General features: G+C 37.5%; 1 protein-coding gene across 1 annotated transcript in view; it reads left to right on the plus strand.

Annotated features, from left to right (window-relative positions):
- The first annotated feature begins 1,127 nt into the window (after nt 1–1,127).
- LOC120527693 (magnesium transporter NIPA3-like) overlaps nt 1,128–21,514 on the plus strand; it is a 28,284-nt gene continuing 7,897 nt past the window's right edge. The window contains exons 1-2 of the mRNA XM_039751398.1: nt 1,128–1,497; nt 20,466–20,735. Of these exons, the coding sequence (XP_039607332.1) occupies nt 1,452–1,497; nt 20,466–20,735 (316 nt within the window). The 5' untranslated portion in view covers nt 1,128–1,451. The remainder of the gene's footprint in view (nt 1,498–20,465; nt 20,736–21,514) is intronic.

Below are 21,514 nucleotides of genomic sequence, written 5' to 3' on the forward strand. Positions count from 1 at the left end.
ATCCAGAGCAAAGAGTTAAAATGGTTATTTTTCAATTAAAAATTGATGTTAAGGCACAAACTTAGTTCAAAATCAGTCACCCTATGTAAGAACTACAATCTTCCGACTGTTTGTTCACTTTAGTAGAATGAACACTTTCACCATAATCTAAAGTCTTATTCTACCCTTGTGTAGTCCTTAAAGCCCACTGCAATTAAAAATAAATTCTCTCATTTCTAGTCCAATCATAAGGCTGGAAGTTTATAACTTGGTAATTAATGTGTAACAGAAGACACCTATCACGTCAAATCTTGATTCTCATCAAACTTCAAAACTATGCCTGGGGATATTTAGGAAAGATCAAGTAGCTTCAAATTTTGTTCAGCAAACTACAAAGATCAGAGAGAGATGATACACACTAGGAAATGGAAAGTCCTCCTGTATACCAGTGAGAAAAGGAAGAGACAAACAAGTGGAGGTGGACATTATCTATGCAGGGCTTTTGACAGAATGAAATACTTGGGAAAAACTGTCCAAGACAGGTTAATGCAGTAAGGGATGAAGCAGAATATCCATCTGGTATATTAAAGGAGAAGGACATTTGATTGAAATTGACGGTACAGGTGACTAAATGATGATTACATTTCTGTCAAACCAAACGGCAGCAGGAGTGGCATACCTCTTGGGGTACGTTGGAACTTCCTAAACTAACTCAGTGACTCCTTGCAGATCACTGCCTTCCAAAAGCTGCCCAAGTCGTTCACTGTGAGGTAACAACTTGACAACTGCCCTTAACCGAAATGTAATTGTAAGCATTGACCTGGGTGCAGCCTCATAATGGGATTGTTAGTTTTACATGACTGCCAGACCACCAGTGAGATTTGAGTCTGGTGGTATGCTGCGCAAAGACTTACCTACAGAAACACAGGCATTTGAAAGAGTAATGGAAAACAATAAGTAAGTTTTTTTTTTTTATCGTCCTGCATGTGTCAATCTTTTTAAAACTCTTTCTTTTGCAATTCGTGTGCCGCCTACAGCAGTTTGTATATCTGCCACATCTTATCATGACGGTTTCGTACTAATCAGGTGCCCCTTAACATTCTTCGTTGACATAAATGTCGTTGTTCCGTGACTCACGGAGCTGTTGCACCTGTTGGAGCCGCTCACGCTCAGCCGCACCCTCCTGGCCTCGCCTCCACCGGGACAGCGCACCTTTGACTGTGTGTTGCCATTACAAAACAGCACCCCACGTGAAGCGCGGCCAGTGCCGCAGCGGCGCAGTTGCTAGGCGTGATAGCCGAAGAGAACAGCCATGTGTGACGCGCTTCTGGGAGCTCCGTTCAAAGCAACGATGCTTTAGTCAATCAGGCAGAACAGACAAGCCGCAGTTAAGAAGAGGAAACTGTACAAAAGCAAAGCGAAGTAAGAAGTGACTGCAAGTACCGGGAGTTAAAGGACGCTAAGAATCCGAGATGGGTGAGCCTCTGCAGGTCCCAGCCGAAACATCATGCGCGCCAGGTAAGAGCTTTCCTGAAAGGATTGACGTCAGGGAGCGGGGACCCGACCACCTGTCACTTCATACATGTATAGCGCCTTTTAATGAGATGTGACCACATAAAGAGCCAAGAGGCCGTATGTGGCAAAGAAAACACCTGGTTAGGTTTGTTTTATCGTCCAATGAATGTAAGCGCCTTTAACGCAGTGTGGAAATCGGTCTAACGAAAATGAATACGATTTAGATCAGCGAACTGTTGATCAAAGTTAACATTTTAAGGATTTTATAATATTGGGAGTAAAAGCAAGCGTTTTAAAATGTTTTAGTTTATTCAAGGCAAGACACTTTTTTCGGTATACTTCAACGTCTTAGAGATTGTGTTCACATAATATAGCGTCTTTCACAACGAGTACAAGCTGAAATCGATACAAAGAATCTATACCACAAAGTCAAGAAAGAAGCTGAACATGCATCGAAATTGAAATACTAAAAAAAAGTGTTACTTTTTTAACTAGCTTTCATCGCACACACACACAGAGTAAAAAAAGTAAGTGTAACAACACCGTTAAGCGGAAACTGATAAATGAGTAAGTGGGAATGCACTGTGGCACAGTGGCGTTTTAAATTGCAAGGCTGCTAGTTCAAAGCCCACTTCTGATTCATTGTGTGGCCATGAGCATATCGCTTCACCTCACTCTTCTCAATTGTACCTGTACCTAAACAACAGTACTGTATTGTTTCCTGAACTTGCATATAACCATGAAGACTTCAATATCCAGTTACATCTATTCTTTCAACATACTCTAGCTTTTGTTTAGGAAAGATTTAGTAAGTTCTGCGGTGTTTCTCTTTTTCATAGTTCAGCTTCAAAACATTTACACTCCTTGTGACCCTGAACCTAATAAGATATTTATGCCAATGGATTTATAGATGAGAAGATAAATACAACCATAGGTGCAATAAATGCAAAGTATACTTTTGATCAGACCTGTATACATGGTTTCTACCTTTTTGCCTGAATAAAGCACTTCTTAGATTTTACTTAATCACTCTTTTTTATATAACTGCTTATGGGGTGCCAGGGAGGAATAGCCTCTTCTGGCAGCAATGAGTAAAGTTTGTGAACAAACTATGAATATGTGCCAGTCAGTCAGTCATGCTGGGTCAACTTACATTCTGTAATCAAACTAACACACATTTTAGGGCTTTAAAGAAATTCATTTAAATGTAGTGTCCCTGGAGCTGTTAGGCAGTAATTCAAACTATTGCCTCCTATAAATCTTACTTCAGAAACTCCTTTTTAATACAGAGGAATACAAACCCAGCTCTTCTATGATGCAGAACTGACTTCATTTGCTATGAATGTAAAGCAGTAAGTGTATGACAATTTAGGGCCTAATCTGTCCATTTGGAATTTTGTGAAGTGTTTTTCTTTGTAAAAAGGCCTTTTTTTCTTTTGAAAATATATTAAACTATACTTTTAACTTGCATTTCTTTGCTTCAGAAATTATCAGGTGATTTCAGTATGTCATCTTTCAAACAAAACATTTATCTACAAATGTTTGACTTACTGCATTTACTTATTTTAAAATCAGCTATTATATATGAAAGTTAGATATTCAGTAGATTTAGAAAGTAAATAGACTCCTTCACTTTCTACACTTTATTGTATTGTAGATTTATTTTAAATGGATACATCTGCAAATTTTAACCATCAATCTACCCTCAGTAACATATAATGACAAACTGAAAACATTTTCAGAAAGGTTTGCCAATTTATTAAAAATCAAAAACCCAGATTTTTCATTTGTACAATTTATTCAGACTGTTTGCTTCGGCACACCAAATTGTGCTCAAGAGCATCCCTTTTGTAATTACCCATGAGATGTGTCTAAAGCAGGGGTCTCCAACCTTTTTTCACCTGAGAGCTACTTTTACAAAATGAAAATGGCTGAGAGCTACTCATGTTTTATAAAGTTAATTCTCATAGCTTATTTCAACCCAGTTCCCTCCTCACTCACTCGCCAGCTTTGGGGCGTGTACCTTAACAAGACAACAATTGAATTCAACTTTGTTTGATATTTAAACTAAAGTGTTACTTAGGTCTTGATGAGTTTGAGTCCAGATATTCTCTTAAGTGTATGCCACATTGAAAAGACAAATTGCAATTCAGATTGTAGATAGTGATATAATTTTTTGGAAAGATTGCCCACCGCTAATTTCACTAGTCAAGTTTTCAAATTTATGTAGGACTCATTAACCCTTTGGCGAGCTACTTGGAAAGGGGTTGCGAGCTACTGGTAGCTCACGAGTGACGTATTGGAGACCCCTGGTCTAGAGTGTCATTGGAATTTACCTGTGAACATTGTTTAGCAAGGCCCATAACATCTGTAAAGCAGAATTCGTTTGGAACCACCAGGATTCTTCCTAGAGTCTGCCATCTGGTCAAATTATCTAGCTGTGCAAGAAAAGCCTTGGCCAGAGAGGTGCCTAAGAACCCAATGGTCACTCTTACAGAGCCTGAGGTGTCCTCTGATGAGTTGGGAGAACCTGCAAGATGAACAGCCATCTCAGCAGTACTCTAGGCACTTATGATAGAGTGGCTAGACAAAAGCCACTCTTGAGTAAAAGGCATTTGACAGTTTGGAACATGAGGATAAAGATTGTCTGGCCTGATAAAACAAAAATGGAACTCCTTGGGCAGAGCTCCAAGCACTATGTCTGGCAAAAACTACCCATTGCTCATCACCTACCTAATGCCATCCCTACAATGAAGCACAGTGGTGGAAGCATCATGCTAAAAGGGTATGGTTGACAGCAACAGGGACCAGGAGACTGACCAGAATTGAAGAAAACTTGAAGGCAGTGAAATACAGAGAGGTCTTTGAAGAAAACCTGCTTCAGAGTGCATGTGGCCTCAGACTGAGGCAAATGTTCACCTTTCAGCACAACAATGACCCAAAATATACAGTCAAGACAGTGCTGGAGTGACTTTGGGGCAATCTGTAACTGGGTCCGAGTGGTCCCAGCCAAATATAAACTTAAGCCCCATAGATCATCTGTAGATGATAGACACCTGATGAGATCATAGACCACAGATCATAGATATAGACAGTACAGTCTAACGAAGTCGAGGGCATCTGCCAGGGAGAATGGGACAAACTGCTCATAATCCAGCTGTGTAAAGCTTGTAGAGACATAGAGTTCACATGCAGCTCCGACCCCCGTTGACTGTTAATAGAGGCATGTTTCTCGCGGAGGTAAATCGCCATATGCGGCGTGTAAAACTGTTTGCGAGGGGTATCCCATGGGATCCTTAAAACATTCCTTTACAACTGAGGTTAAAACACAATGAAGTGAGCAGTCTTTAAAAAACAAGTTTTCGGTTATGACGCACGACCGCGTGCACTATAGCAAACTGTTTTACACGCTACATAGAGCAATTCGCATCCGCGACAAACATGCGTCTTCTTAGATACTCCTGCACTTTGTACACACCCCCCTCCCACCGTGGTCGGGTGTCTTGGTGGATTATATATAGAAAGGCAGTCAAAACCGCACAGAGCAATGAAAAGTCTACATGAGTCACAGGTGCATCTGGACTGTACAAAGACGGCAACGGCTCGAGTGACGAGTTGGAGGTGGGGACATGAGCAGGCAGTGTATACTGAACGAGAAATCAGCAGACTAGCATGACGGAGGGAGCGGAGTGGATGTCCTTCTCCTCTCCTCCCATTCCACCCTGAGCGCCGCACGGACGATTGTGTGTTGGTTCGTTCCATGCATTGGTTAAAACCCAATGAAGGAAGCAGTCTTTAAAAACCAATAAGCCCTGTGCCTCTGTTTCATTACCGTCTCACCTGCTTCACCAATGCAGGTCCCGCAACAGGCAGCCAACCGGGTAACCAAAGTCTTTGGGTTCAGGGGGGAGTATGGTTACAAAGCTGAAACTTAAAGGAATTGACGGAAGGGCACCACCAGGTGTGGAGCCTTTCGCTTCATTTGACTCAACGCAGGAAACCACTCAGCCCGGACACGGACAGGATTGACAGATTGATAGCTCTTTCTCGATTCTGTGGGTGGTGGTGCATGGCAGTTCTTAGTTGGTGGAGCGATTTGGCTGGTTATTTCCGAAAACAAACGAGACTCCCGCCTGCTAAATAGTTACACGACCCTACAGCGGTCGGCGTCCAAATTCTTAGAGGGACAAGTGGCTTTCAGCCACGTGAGATTGAGCATTAACAGGTCTGTGATGCACTTGTATGTCCGGTACTGCACACGCGCTACACTGAATGGATCAATGTATGTCTACCTGGCGCGGGGAGGCATGGGTAAGCCGTTGAACCCCATTCGTGATGGAGACCGTGGCTTCCAATTGTTCCCCACGAACGAGAAATTCCCAGTATGTGCGAGTCATACGCTCACACTGATTACGTCCCTGCCCTTTGTAAAGACCCCCATGGTCGGGTGACTTGGTGGATTATATATATATAAAAAAAAGCATCCAGAACCGCAGAGAACAATGAAAAATCAACGTGGAAACTGACTGAGGCGGTGTTTGGAAAATTAACAGTCAACGTGACTCACAGGTGCGTGTGGACTGTACACAGACGAAAGCGACTCAGGTAGGGAGTTGGGGGCGGGCACATAAGCGGGCAGTGTGTACTGAACGAGCACCGTTCAACCCCGTCCTTCGCTTTGGAAGGAGAAAGCGCGATGGCGCTCCTCCAGTTTTCAGTCACGGACAATTGTATGTTGGTTCGTAGTGTGCATTGTTGCAATGTTACTTTTCTTGGTGGTTTATTAAATTACGGATTTTTCAAATGTTTATTTTTTCCTCTGTGCTTAAAAATCATTTAAAAAGCGGCCTGATTATGCTACGCCGCGGGTTGGCTAGTATACAGTATTAGCTGTGAGGAAAATTAAGAAGTTGATAGGCGCTTACCATTTCTGAATTAGTAAAGATTTTTTTTATTACTTTTTCCTTATGGACCTCAGGAAAATTCAGACTTCTTAAGAACACATTTTGTGTCCATCTGCACATTTTGTATTGGACTGAATTTAATACAGTTGTGCAATTCAGTATCATATTGAAGGCCTGTGTTGTACCATTATCACAAAACATATTCTTAACACTCAAGGGAAAGTGTAGGATGTAAGAATATCTCATATTGTATCTTATATTTGTGACTTTGTAATTGTGTCCTTGCCATCACTTTTCACAAAAAAGGGAATACAACAATCTCTTTAATCAAAAAATCATTATGATTATTTTTAGATTTCATAATATAAAAGTGTATAGGTAAGTGTAAGTATTATACCCAACATGCTAGATTAGGGGGATTGCTAGGTGGTGGTGGAGCAATGTCAGGTTATTGTTAGTTCCTGTTAGTTACATACAGTAGCACAAAAAGAGTGAACATTCATTTTCTCTGTTTGCTTTGAAAAGCTTTTAGGATGTGTAGATACACTGAAATCATCACATACACGCCACACTTCATGTCCTTACATATTTTAAGGTCCTGAAGGCTTTTCTGAATTTGTGTACTTATATATGTGTTCAAAATGTAAGCAAACAAATTTAATGAATTGTTACTTTGCTATGTAAGAGTAGGATAGAAAAATGCCAGCTTAGGCTGTGTCCTGGGTAGCTTGCTAGCTCCTCTATAATTAACTAACAATTTGATTATTTGCTTTTGAAAGAAGACTCCTCAGACACAAACAGAACAAGAATAATTTTTTGTTTTGCATACATTTGCAGTGTGATATGGTGACAGTTGTTAGCTTTAGTATTTTAAGGCTCAATCGGGAACCATGTAATCTATTATGGTTAAGGGTAGGTCAAAGGAAAAGTGTTGCATTACACTCACAGCACTTTTGCCTAAACATTGTTCCTGGTCTGTTTACAAAACAGTTTCAGTTCATAAATAAAAACATTCTACACAATAACTAAATTAAATATAAATAAAAACCATTAATGTTGTTTAATTTGCCTCATGATTTTACTTTAACTTAAATGTCATCACATTTTCTTAACAGTCAAAATCTGTTTCTAACATTTTTAAATACATACATACATGCATGCCATATACATGTTTGTATCACTACTACTATAACTACTACTACTAATAATAATATTTTGATATTTTTAAACTCATTGGGGAATATTTTAAATTTGTTGCCAATATTATGTTTTTATTATACAGTATGTCTTGTTTTGCAATAATACTTTTGGTTAAATAAGACTGATAATCTTTGAGTTTATTTTTTTTTAATTATGATTACCAAGGTTGTGTGTTGGTAGAACTGACCAGGCCAGTAAAGACATGCATAAGTGATTTCAACTATAGACCATAATTTCTACCCAAAGATTTTTTTACTTTGTCTGAAGTGCACTGGCAGCTCAGCCATTGTTGCTTCCTGCGTTGCACTTGTTCTAGGAAAAAACTGCTTAAAAAGAATAAGTGATTCTTCATTTTTAGGCATAAGTTCCTAAATAAATGCTGTACATCAGTGGTTTCCAAATTCAGTACTGGGGGACCCCATGACCACAGGACAGAGTAGAGTTTCTATTCAAATGCTGATGAGTAGCAATGAGCAGTGCAAACACAGGTGCAAACACAACTGAATGCTAAAACGGAGCAACTACTTCACTGCTTTTGTCACTTTTTTGCTAATTAAGAAATGTTTCTTATAAATGAACTGACAAATGAATAAGGCACTGAAGTAATTGCTTTTCTTGCATTTAGTGGTGTGTATTTGGACAATACGAAGGAAGTAAACTCTATAGAAAAGGGTGAATTAAAAATAAAATATCAAAGACAATTTAGGCTTTTAAAATTCTGTAATAAATGCAAATATTTTAGTTTTTTTAGAGTAAGAGATTAAAAAAGGCCAGGCAATTAAACCATGAGATCATTTAAAAGTAAAAATGAATGCACTGAATGTGAAATTAGTCCAGGACTGAATGTGGGATCCACTGCCAAATGTATAGTGAAAGTATTAGGAAATGCATCCTTGTAGCATGTCTCAATGCCCTGAAAAGAATATCCTAAGGAAGAAATATTTGTTAAACTTTGTGCATTTTTTAAAAGGTTAAAAAAATAACACTGAAAGGGGCACACAGAGGAGGGACACAAAATTCAAGTGAATAGAAGCATAATATAAACAGTGTTGCCATTTTTGGCTTGACTTCAAGGTTGTTAAGTATCTGTCCAACCTAGTGCCCACCTCTCACATTAGTACAGTCTCTCCCTTCATTTACAACTCACTCTTTGGAATTTGGCCTCCTCTTGCCAACTTTAGAACAAATCTGCCCTCTACTGTAAAGTAGCTTTAAGCCACTTTTTAGATTCACTCTTGGCTTTTTGTGCAGCTTTTCTCTTAATACAAGAACACCAGGATAGGACTCCTTAAAGCGTTTCCTCTGCAACCCTGTGATTTCAGAAGCCCTTAAACAGGCCAGATCTCTAAAAAGAACTTCTCATCCTTCCATTCCTTTTTCTTCCAGTCTTCACTGACCTCACCCACAAGCGAGCAAACTACCTTGCTTCCCCAGCTAAGGTCTTTTTGCCTGTAGCCATTTATTTATCCCTGATGCAAGTGCTGTCTTATATCAACAATTCTGAGTGGATTAAAAAAGATCCACTTTGCATATCAGCAAGTTACTTCCAGGAACTGCAGGGCAGAATAATGGAAAATACCTGCACATGTGCTGTCTTTCCATTTGCATTCAGGCACCACATGTTGAAGAGTATTTATTCTGGAGAATCCATGTTTAGTATGTTAATTGTTTAAGTACTGTACAGATCCAGATAACTGGAAATGCTAGTGGTCCTATGTGAATGAGTGGCTCTTTCAGCAGACAAATGTCCTTTTAAGGATTGGTTCCTTAGAATGTATATTATGTTAATTATTAGAATTTTCAAGCTGCATTGCTTCCGCATAAAGTTGCATTCAGTTTTTCATTTTTTATCCAGCTTGATCTTTTTAAGGTATACTTTCATCTAAAGTTAAGATACAATAAATGCACTGTCTAGTTATCACTAAAGAAATATTTTTAGATTCTTTACAGATTCCCAGGAGAAAGTAGCAAATTCTACTATTTTGATAAATGGTTATGAAATTTCCAGATTGTTAAATTGTATAAAAGATTGCATATTTAAATAAACAATTATTTAATATAAGATACGTTTTTGGTTTTGTTTTCACTTGATCTATAAAAATGTTGAATTATTTTTTAAGTAACTGTGTTTTACATAGGGGCATAATTTGAGCAAATTTAAACTCCGATTAGTGTGGCATGGTGAGGCAGAGGGTAGTGCTGTCACCTCACAGATCCAGTGATGTTGATTCAAATACTGCACCATGTTGCTGTTCATGTGGTGTTTGCACATGCTGCACTTCCTTTGTCTGTTCTCCTGGGCACTCTCAGGTTTTCCTACCATCTCACATCCCCAAGGATGTGTTGGTTAGGTCAATTAGTGATTCCAAATTTTCACCCCATGTGAATATGTGTGTGTGTGTGTGCATAATTGAGTCCTATGATAGACTTTGTCCACTACTACTGGAATAAGCTCCAGCCTCTGTGACCCTGAATTAGAATAAGCATGTCTGATAATGGTTAAAGTGTGACTAACTGTGATCAACAGTTAAGAACAAGTTTTCTAATTAACTAGTTATTCTGTGAAATAGACTGTTATACCTGCCTCACACTCTCCACCTTGCATTTTTTTTAAGTTGCACTGCTTTTTTATTGCTCTTTAATTAATATTGGTTTTATCAGTATGCTGCTGCTGGAATATGTGAATTTCCCCTTGGGGATTAATAAAGTATCTATCTATCTATCTATCTATCTATCTATCTATCTATCTAAATAAACTGGCAGTACTAAATCATCATTTTTGTCAATGCAATGAATAAGCTGACAAAACCTGCACAGAGACGACATTTTTACAGAGAATTATCAATTATTCTAATAAGATAACAAAACAGAACAGAATTGATTCAAATTACTCCAGTAAAGCAAACTGAGTGTAGCAATAACTACAAAACTATTTATTCAAAAAAGTAATGAGGATAGCGGGGTGACCGAATTTGGATCAAATGTATGACCGTAAAAAAACTCTTTGCTGGTTCATCAGTCATGAAATTTAGTGCACATTTTGACCTAACAGTAAAACTAATAAAACCAATTAAAGACAAGGAATTGATCACACTGTCTGGCTTTTTTAATGCTTAAGTTTATTGTTATTTGTATGCAGTGAAATGATATTCTTACTTGTATATCCTCCATTTAAACTGAGTTCAGAAAATATGCTATACCAAAGATGGTTGAATACAAAATTACCATTTTTTAATTTATATATTTATACTTTATACAGGTAAAAGTCCATTACAACGAACTCCCAGGGACCTAAAAAATATTTTGTTGTAACGAAAATTTAGTTGTAATGAGATTCTGTATTTGTCACTATAGTGCTTTCTTTAACTTGCATCCAGGTGTTCGCAATCATTTCAATAGCTTCTTTCACGTTAATTTTAATCTCCTCCTGTTTACAAATTATGCTGACGAGAATTTTCTCAGCATTTCCTTGCCATAATACACTTTCAGGGTGCTAATGATGCCCAAATCCAATGGCTGAAGCACTGCTGTGCAATTGGGTGGGAAGAATTCAACGCGAACATTATCTAAATGTGGAAGCATGTTGTGTGCAGCACAATTATCAATCAGAAGCCGAATCATCCTTTTCTTCTTCTTCATATTGTGAGGTTTCTGAACACATTTAGGATCCTAACCTTACATCACCCATCGAGATCTTTTCTGTTTATTTTTGCGGAGAGATGCAGCATAGCTGTGAGCCTGCTGTTGCCCCGTACAGATGCGGAGATTACACTTCAGGATGCTCTTCGGCGTGCTGTCTAGTTGGGGGAGGTCCCAAGAGAGTTTACAAACCTCACATTAATGCCGCATCAATAGGAATGTTTCTTGAACGAGCATCACTGAACCACATAAAAACTGCTTTTTCGACGTCTTCAAATGCAGCAGTTCACATATGTTTGCAACCTAAGATTTTTCTTTTTTTTTTTGCTCGGTCTTTCAAGAAAGTTGGCAGTGTTGATGGCGAAATTCCGAATTCACTGGCAGTGTCTTTTTTCTTTTTGCCGCAATCGAGAGCTGCAAAAATGTAAAAAAAAAATTTTCTAATATGAACTGTTACCATTTTTTCGTGTCTGCCATTTCTATAGGAGGGTGACAATGAGTTAAATTCCAATGGATGTTTTTCAAATGTTGACGAGCAATAAGCAAAAGGTATCACTGAAAACCACAGAAAACAGGAAAGTTCGAGGAAAGACATTTTTTTTTTTTTTACAATGTTTCTGTTTGGGGATCGTTGTGCACAACTGAGCTACGGCCACAGAACCAACTGCTCTGCGGATGATTTATTCAGGCATTTCAAGGTCTTTTGTGCACTTCGTTGTAATGAAAGTATCTGCTGAATGTATTTCATAGTAATGAGATTTCTATAGACTCGTTTCATATGGGAAATCTGTCTGGACCATAAAAATACTTGGTTGTAATGAAAATTTCGCTATAAAGATATTCGTTGTAATGGAATTTTACCTGTATATATAATATATATATATTGTGACAGTTTATGGGCTTCCTCGCACCCCTGTACCCTTAGACCACACGTCAGACACCAGATAAAAAGTCCAATTATTATTTATTATAATAATAATGTGTACAAAGCACGCTCCTCTCCACAATTCTCCAATAAACAAATCACAATAACAATCCTCCTCTCCCAGACGCTTAGCCACCCTGCTTCCCAACTCAGCTCATCTGTCTGGGATTTCCCACAGTCCTTTATAGTCCTTGACCTGGAAGCGTTTCACCCTCTCTGTCCATGTGACCTGGAACACTTCCAGGTCTGAAAAAAATCCATCTTCACCCAGGAAGCACATTGTTCCCTTTGTCCACGTGACTATGACATACTTCCTGGGCGTGATATAAATAGTCTCTGGGCCTCCCTGCAGCGACTCCTGTCGGCCCCCATGGTATCCAGCAGGGCTGTGCATTAAAAGTCCATTGTCCATAATTCCCTGCTGGCATTTGGGGCACCTCTATGCTGCAAGGAGGGCTCCATCTGGTGGCCTGGGGGTACTGGCCGGGATGAACGGCCGGCCATGTACCACAATATATATATATATATGTTAACTGCTAAAAAAACAAAAATATAATCAGAGATATGAAAAAGGATGGGGTGCTATCCTTAACTATGTCTGCTGCTGATGGTGTTACAAAACTTAGATTTTCTGTCAAAGAGGATATAGCGCACCTCTGGAAAGAAATGTATGTCTAGCTCCTTTTCTTGGTCACAATGGTTCTTTCTATTGATGGTTGGGTTAGGCTGAAGATGGACCAGAAGAGGTCAGAGCAGAGGTAGAATCTGGTGACTTTTGACATCTACAGATTATTTTTATATTTTAATGCCTATCCTAAGTCTTAGTCTTAAAAGTAAACTTTCCAAAAAAGAAATCCCTAATAGTATATTTATTATTCCAATAAACCTTTGAAATGTTGTGTTTGTTTCTATGTCCATTAAATGAATTATTCTCATTTAACTAGAGCTGACAATTAAACTCTTTTATACAGCGCTGTTTAGAGTGAGTATGTGTTAAAAAGTGGTCCAGATTACCTTAAGAGAAGAAAACTATGCACTGCCTATGTAGGCCTAAGAAGCTAGGACTTGTGAAAATTCCATATATGGAATTTCAGATAGTATGCAAGATGTGGCTTGCTTGACTGAATTTTAATTTTGTGACAGAGTTTTGCATGCAGACCAGAAAAGAAGGTTTACATACAACCAAACTGAATTCATATCTGTTGAGGGTAGCCTGTGAGCTGTTGTTATAATGGGAAAGTTAATATCAGAAATTAAATTCAGTCTTTAAACCTTACACCTACGAAGAGTGGTAAAAAGCATTAAAAGCCTAAGGACAATTTTTTTCTGTGGACAGCCACAAGTTCCTTTGACAAATAGGAAGTTGTGGTTATAAATTTTGTAACCTTTTCATGTAGCACTTCTTCCTAAATTGTCCCCCAGCCTGAAGTTTACTCAATTATGTTGTCCTTTTTTGTAAGTCAAATTGTCTGCTAAGCAAATAAATCTAAGTTCCAGAAGCTAGTCATGCAGTAGCTTGTGAGAACTCAATTTATGATATGTTGAGCTTGGTGGCAAATAAAATGTGTGAGAGAGTGTTAATGAACAACAGGTAAATTTGACAAAAATAGAGGAGTTCTCAATTACAGTGTCAGGAGCATAATTGTAAAAACTGGAAACAGATAGAAGGCTATATAACAGAAGAAAAGATGCCTGTATTTTGGTAAAAAAAAACGAGATGAAATTCAAAAATATAAAAGTAGTTGAAGGTTCAAGATTTTCTTCCAGGGAAGATGGTAGACAAAGTAGATGAAGAGTGAGCATGATATAGTTTTAAAGAGAAAGGATGTAATAAAAATCAGGAGATGAGTTTAGTTGTAGGTGATATCTGGAGCTGTGCAAGAAAAAAATATAGTGGTGCTTTGAAAGGTTTGAGGATTTTCACAGGGGCTTTGGATTTAGTATGATGAGCATTAAGAAGTTTGGGAATTCAGTGATGTAAGGAAAAGGCAAAAAGGCATATGTACAACACTTTGTTGAGAAAAGCAAGAAAAAAAATGTAATTTAAATTTGTTGGTGAACGTTAGATTTATCAAAGAAAATCAGGAGTTTTTTTCATCAGAGAAATAAGGGGAAGTATGAAAATGTATGTACCAAGGACAAAAGTTTCCATCGATTGGGGTTGTTGAGTTAAAAGTGATGGGCTGAGCCTGATATAAACTTGAGAGTTTCCAAGCATAAAGTCCTGAGGAATTCCAAAAATGCCCACTAAATTGGGAAACCATCAACACCCATCTAGTAGCAAATACAAAAAACACAGGATCTTTATAAAGAATATTTTTATTATTACAAAAATGCTCTTGAACAAAAAGTAAGTTGTGTGGACCACAACGAAGCAAAAGGTGTTGCCTGAAACAATAAAGGCAATCCAAGCAGTGCCCACATGAAATTGAAGGCATATTCAAAAGTATGGAACAATTGTAAAAATTCCCAATAAATCACAAAGCACAATAACAGTAATCACTCGCCAACTCCCAAACACATTTGAATAACCCATAAGGAGAGTGGGTTGTTCCTGCTTTTATAGGGCTGATGGCGGTCCCTTGTGGTGATGGACAGGTGGCCCTGCCTCTTTGGGAACCACCCACAAAACACAAGGAACATAACACTGACACAGGGAAAAAAACAAGATATTAATAAAAGTAATAGTAACCGAAATAAAAAAACACAAAAATGAACGCAAATGACATAAAACAAAAATATGAACTACCTGAAATATAACAGTACTTATTCCAGTAGTATTGGCCAAAAGATAAATTAATTTTGGATGGGATGCCAGCCTACTGTGTGACATTGTCACTTATTTCTTCTTACAGTTTCAATCTGCCAGTTATCCTAATACACTCACATTTGGTATTTGGGAACAAACTCAAAGTACCTGAAAAAAAACTTATGGAGAAAAGAAAGAATGGAAATGGGCTAGAAACAGCTCATCATTATGCCTCTAATATTTTTAGTGTTGAGGAAAAAGGGGACAGGAAAAAATTAAAACATGGTGAGCCACATAATATGCTCTGAATCTGGAATGTAGGTATTAGTGAGTTCTGTAAAGGCAGACTAGGCCATTCAAATCTTTATAAACCTTAAGTTTCTTTAAAATTATAGGAACAAGTTATAATTAAAGACTTTAAGACTAGGCTTCTCCCCATGTTGGCATAAAGCATTTCTTTCTACAGCACAAAATTGATAACCAAGGTAACTGTTGTTTGACAGGTGATAGATTTGATAAGCTGAACTGAGGAAACAGATCAAGTTTGTTCAAGGCCATCTCAAAAATAGATAGTATGTTTTAAATATAAAGAAATAGTAACAAACTTAGGTATGCCAAAGGTATGAACAATGATCAATCATTTGCTGCGGTGAGTTGACTTGGCAATGTATGGCTTCAACTAATTGCATATACTTTTTTTTTGGCAACTCTATAGATATTAGGAAGTGTCAAGGGATCTGTGCTGTTCTTTAACAATTTGTTCATTCATTATTTTCAAGGAATGGACACTACATGATCCAACAGGGCTACTGAAAGCAAAGCAACTTTTTACACATCGAATGTTACTACAAACCACACTATGAAAATTATCTTTACAAGTACCAAACCAACCGAACCAAACTTCCAGTTTTTAAAATGAATATTTCTGTTTTACTGGCAGATCCTCAATAACACAACATTTTCTAATTTTAACATCTTAATAGTAAAAGAAGGAATATTATAAAAACAATAAAGAAGTCAAATGCAATAAATTGAGATGTGCAATTGAATCTACAGTACTGTATTTAATGTTACTCTTTGCTACTTTATATAGAATATATATACACATGCTGGCATGACCAATATCAGAAATTTACAATGAACTTTCTTTCTAATCATTATTTTTGCTGGCAGTTTAAATGCTGTACATAGTACATGATGACAGGATCGCACCATCCTTGGTCCTGGAAGGTCTTGAAGTGTGGCATTTTTATTGTGTATTATCTACTTTAGTGTTAATAGTTTTACTGACTTCAAATTGATACTTTTTATAATTGATGATGTTAGCATTATGGAATACATCTTTTAAATATATGTTTTACTAATCTTTTCCTTTTGTCTTTCACTGACAAAAGAAGTAATGGAGACATAATATAATTTAAATGCAATAAACTGTGTCAGGGATGCCAGGGGCAACGACCCGGCCGGGACGCCGTGAGGGACCGGATGTGGGTCTGCGCCCACCCTGGATCACGTGGGGGCCACCATCCTGGTTGCTTTGGGAGCCACGGGTTGAGGGCATGGAAGCCCCACCCTGTAGGGGCCCGTGGTCACCGCCAGGAGGCGCCCCAATGCCTTGGGGACCTGTTACCTCAGCACTTCCTCCACACCAGGAAGTGCTTGGGGGAAGATTTAAGAGGACACCCGGAGAGCTGCCGGGAGAACAGCCGGCACTTCCGCCACGCTGGGGCGTGGCCAACGAAGGAGTGTCGGGAATCACCTGGAGCTCATCCAGGAGAATATAAAAGGGGCCGTCTCCCTTCATTCAGGGCTGGAGTCGGGTGGAAGAAGGACAAGGCACTAGAGAGAGTGGAGGCGGCCCGAAGAAAGGCATTGTGTGGCCAGGACTGTGTGTGTTGGGGGTTTGTGCACGGGACTGGGTCTTAGTGACCATAAATATTGTAAATATTTGTAAATAATAAACGTGTGGTGATGAGTAACAACATGTACGTCTGTCTGTGTCCGGGTCGGCTCCACAACTGTTAATTCTTATCTTTTCAATAGATGGTATAGCTTTTAATGTTTTACCATTTTGCAGATGAATTTAAATGACAATGTAACTAAGAATGCTGCAACATTAGATATGTTACAAAATCCTGTCACTCACACAAAAAAGGTGATATATGATACGATTTAAATGTAATTATTTTAAATGGATAGTTTAGGTTATTATGCTTTACAATTTGTAATAAACATGTAAGATTACAGTAACTTAAACAAGAAAGCAGCAACATCAGATATGCTAAAAAAAAAGCCTTGGAACCGTTCTCCGAGATTATGTTTCTCATCGATACTGAATTTCAATCCACAACCTTCCACTAAGCTTTATATCTTGGTGTGGAGCAGGTTAAAAGATTATGCTTAACTGCCTCAGTTACTAAGTGCACCATGCCCTAATATTCTTTGGTGGAAAACATCTAAAGATAGAAAAATTGCTATACCATCATTTTTTAAGCCCCAGTACCAAAATCTACAAAAAGGAAATAAGTGCCCCCTGTTCCCTAAGATCACTACTTTCTAAGCTTTAGTTGTACATCTTTGGATCCATTCAAAAAGCACAAACAGGAGAGAAGAAAATAAACATATTATTCAGTGAGATTCTGCTCTCACCAATTTAACTTAATACCAAGGGTGTGCCTCACACAACACATTTTATAACAGGTAATATTCCCATTCATTCAATATTAAATGTAGACATGATTTTGAAGCTGTCATGATTAGTCAAATATTTTTATCCAACCTTCTGTCATTGGCTTCCTGAGTGAGGCATAAGCAATTGAAACTTCTCCAAATCATGGAAAATGACGGCTAACCATTTTAGTATTGATACTGAACTGCTGAATTAACAAAGACAGCTTACAGTATCTAAAACACTCAGTATTTTTGATTAAATGTTATTAATCTGTGCAGTCTTCTTCCTTCAAAGTGTCTCAGCCTCAGAATGGAAAAAGTCACCACTTGCTTCTGGGAATATACTTTCCTTTTGAATTACTCTAAATACTCCTTCTGTTTTCTGTCCACACTTACAGATAACAGCCAGGAAGGTATCCTGCCAGATTTTTATGGTGTTATCAGAAACACTGTATTACAAATTACTATTATAATACAAATGCTATATCATATATTAAAAAATAACCTTTCTGAATAGGTACTTTGAACAAAGGTTAGTGTTAGACTCAGTGCTGGACTATCTATACATAGAGATGGGCATGTCACAAGTTTATAGCAAGCTGCTATATGCTTTTAAACATTCCACTGTAAAGCTGAATCAGTTTAGGTGCAAAATGTTAATATATATATATGCTTTATTTGATATTTGTCTAGTTACTTTCTTATATTAATGAATAATGAGTCCACTGTTTTGCTTTGGATATATGTTTAATTTTGTTATTTATTTAATAAAAAGCACATTAATCTTTGTAAATATGCTATAAAACATGGAGTTTTAGTAACATTTCTAGTGGAAGTACTAGCATAAAATGCTTTGTCAAGGTCTAATACATTATAAGATATAAGCTACATTGTTTTCAACAAGAAAAGGTTATCCAAAGACTTTAATCAACTATATGTTATCATAAATTTTTAAAAATTGTTTGTGCTTCTCCCTTTACTGCATTTTAATTGCTTATTTATAGTTGGTTTATTTCTAAAATTTCACAAAGCAAGTTTCATAATTTCCAGTAAGTGTTCTAGTTGGAGAAAAATCAAATTGGTTAATATCAGTATTTAAAAAATGTCATGCAATAATTAAATGACCTGTCTGCTTAAAGGTAGAATATATATACTCTACTCATGACACTGCCTGCAAGCTCCTGTATTTTTTCATATGTAAACATTTAAACAGCCAGGGCTGTCTGGACAACCTGGTTTCACAAAGCTAAAATTTAATTCCATGTTGTTAATACTAGTAAAACAGGAAATGTCATATTGTGTGGTAGCCTGTTCTAATAATTAGTGCTACTTAACGTAATGCCTTAGAACACGAGAGTATCTGTTGAGATGAATGTTTCCAGGAAACCTTAATGTGCATAAAGAAATATAAAGTAAACAAATATTATCAACGCAGAAAGGTTCTTACATGAAAGATTAATGAAACTGTCATATGATTTTTTATTTAAGTAATAGTTGTCCTTCTTTGTATGGCAACATACATCTATTTGTTAATCAATACTGACATGTTAGAGACAGAAAGCTGTCTTGGGAGAAGCCAATGTATGAGTAATATGTTAAAAAAATTCAGACATGAGCGTGAGTAGGCATTGTCCCCTAGGAACCAACACTACACTAGTCTATAACATTTCAGCAAGTATTTACCACTCTGATGCTGATCTTTATGATCATAAAGAAGGTCATTACAATAGCAATTGATGAAAAGAATTAACTGCTCAGTTACAATATTTGAGGGTTCCTCTAGAGTGCCTCTTTCCCTTGCACAATCTGGCTCAAAAACTAATCAGCACATCATCATCTCATAACAGGCTTAAGTTTCAAACATGGTATTTTTCTGTCCAGCCATTTAAGCTCTAGACCGTTCTCCAGAAACTGTGGCACACAGACACAGACAGAGACACACCCATCATCAAGATATAGGCATTTTAAAGAAAATCAAGAAATTAAAATACTGAAGAAGTAAATAATTTTAATCAGCACATGTCATGGGGAAAAAAATCTAAATGTTTAAAAAAAGAAAGACATTATTGCTGCATTCAACAATCAGGAATAACCAGGATGGGTAGAGAAACTAACTGCCATCAATGACAGAAAAGTTCTCAAAAACATGAAGGAAAAATATAAACCACCTTTTTTCAAAACTTTCAAAAACCTCCACAGTACGGGAATTAAATCAATATAATCTATTAGTAGGGCAGCACGGTGGCGCAGTGATCGCACTGCTGCCTCACAGTAAGGAGAACTGAGTTTGCTTCTCAGGTCCTCCCTGCGTGGAGTTTGCATGTTCTCTCCGTGTCTGCATGGGTTTCCTCCGGGTGCTCCGGTTTCCTTCCACAGTCCAAAGACATGCAGGATAGGTACATTGGTGATCCTAAATTGTCTCTAGTGTGTGGTTGGTATGTGGGGGTGGGGGTGTGCCCTGCGGTGGGCTGGTGCCCTGCCCAGGATTTGTTCCTGCCTTGCACCCTGTGTTGGCTGGGGTTGGCTCCAGCAGACCCCTGTGACCTTGTGTTAGGATATTGCGGGTTGGAAATGACTGACTGACTGAATCTATTAGTAAATAACTTAATTGATTTATTTAAATCTATTTTTCCAGAACAGACTCCAGATGAAAATTGGAATGTAATGTAAATTTTATCAGTTTTGAACATAAAATAAAACAGTGCTCTGAATTTAATGCAATATATCCTATAGCTTCTTTAAATTAAATATTTAGTTTTCACTACTTTTGTGTATAAGCATATAAGCCATTTGTGTTCTCTAGGCAGTTGCAACATATATGTGAATACATAGACATGTATATTATATGTAATAATGTATGTATTCTTTTTCATTTATTCTTCAGGAGCTGTGTTTCAGGTTGCTTGTCCAGCTTCCCATATTCAAGCTCTGTGTCAAGTTTTTAATGTATCACTAGTTAAAGAAATAATTGTCCCAAAGGATGTAAACATTTCAAGTCAGAGCAGCCTGGAAAAAATGTTGCTAGTAAGTGAAAGATACAGTATTTACATCGGCTTGGCTCTGGCTGTAAGCTCCAGTTTATTTATTGGCTATAGTTTCATACTGAAGAAGAAAGGCTTACTGCAGTTGTCAAAAAAAGGATCCACCAGAGCTGGTAAGCATCACATTTAGTACTGTTTTAATATATCACAATTACATTTAAATATATTATTTTATTAAGAAATAAAGCACTCATTGTTTTTGTGTGTATTTGCCATTCTTTTGTGAGAAATTTAAGCAAGGAGAGAATTCTACAGAGAATAGTGAATAAAAAAGTACATTAAATAGACACTTCTATATTAAGATAATATGTACTGTATATTAAGGCTAATATAAAGTGGAAACAAATAAGGAAGATAACATGACATTTTGAAATTGTATTAATTCAACCAGGCATCATTAATTGTGTCCAGCAGGGAACTGGATTCAAATTCTGGCCCTAATGAAGTTGAGTAAGCATGTGCAAACAATACAGTGCTTGTAATAATGCGGACTGGGTTAGCCTTGTAGGTGTTACTGTGCTTTATATGACTGTCTAAATAGGAGAATTCACTAACTGAAGAAAGGTGGCTGCTCGGATGAATCCATCCTGCAACTAGTTGATTTTATCTTTTAAGGGCAGCATTTTAAACTATTCACAAGCTTTTTCTTCTTATAACTATTATGTAATAGAGAATGAATAGGGAAAAGTACTGACACCGCATTGATAAGGAACTTAAGCCTGGTAATTTTTTTTATTTTGCACACATTTTATATATACACATACAGTATATGTGTGGGTACATCATTAAATTAAAGTTAAATGATTCTTAACTTACCTGCACCTGTGGGAAGTATTGACAAAAAGCACAACCATTGTCAAATGATTTGCATGGCTTTATAGGCTTTTCCTCA

This window comes from Polypterus senegalus, chromosome 4 (assembly GCF_016835505.1).
Source record: "Polypterus senegalus isolate Bchr_013 chromosome 4, ASM1683550v1, whole genome shotgun sequence".
Classification (NCBI taxonomy): Eukaryota; Metazoa; Chordata; class Cladistia; order Polypteriformes; family Polypteridae; genus Polypterus; species Polypterus senegalus.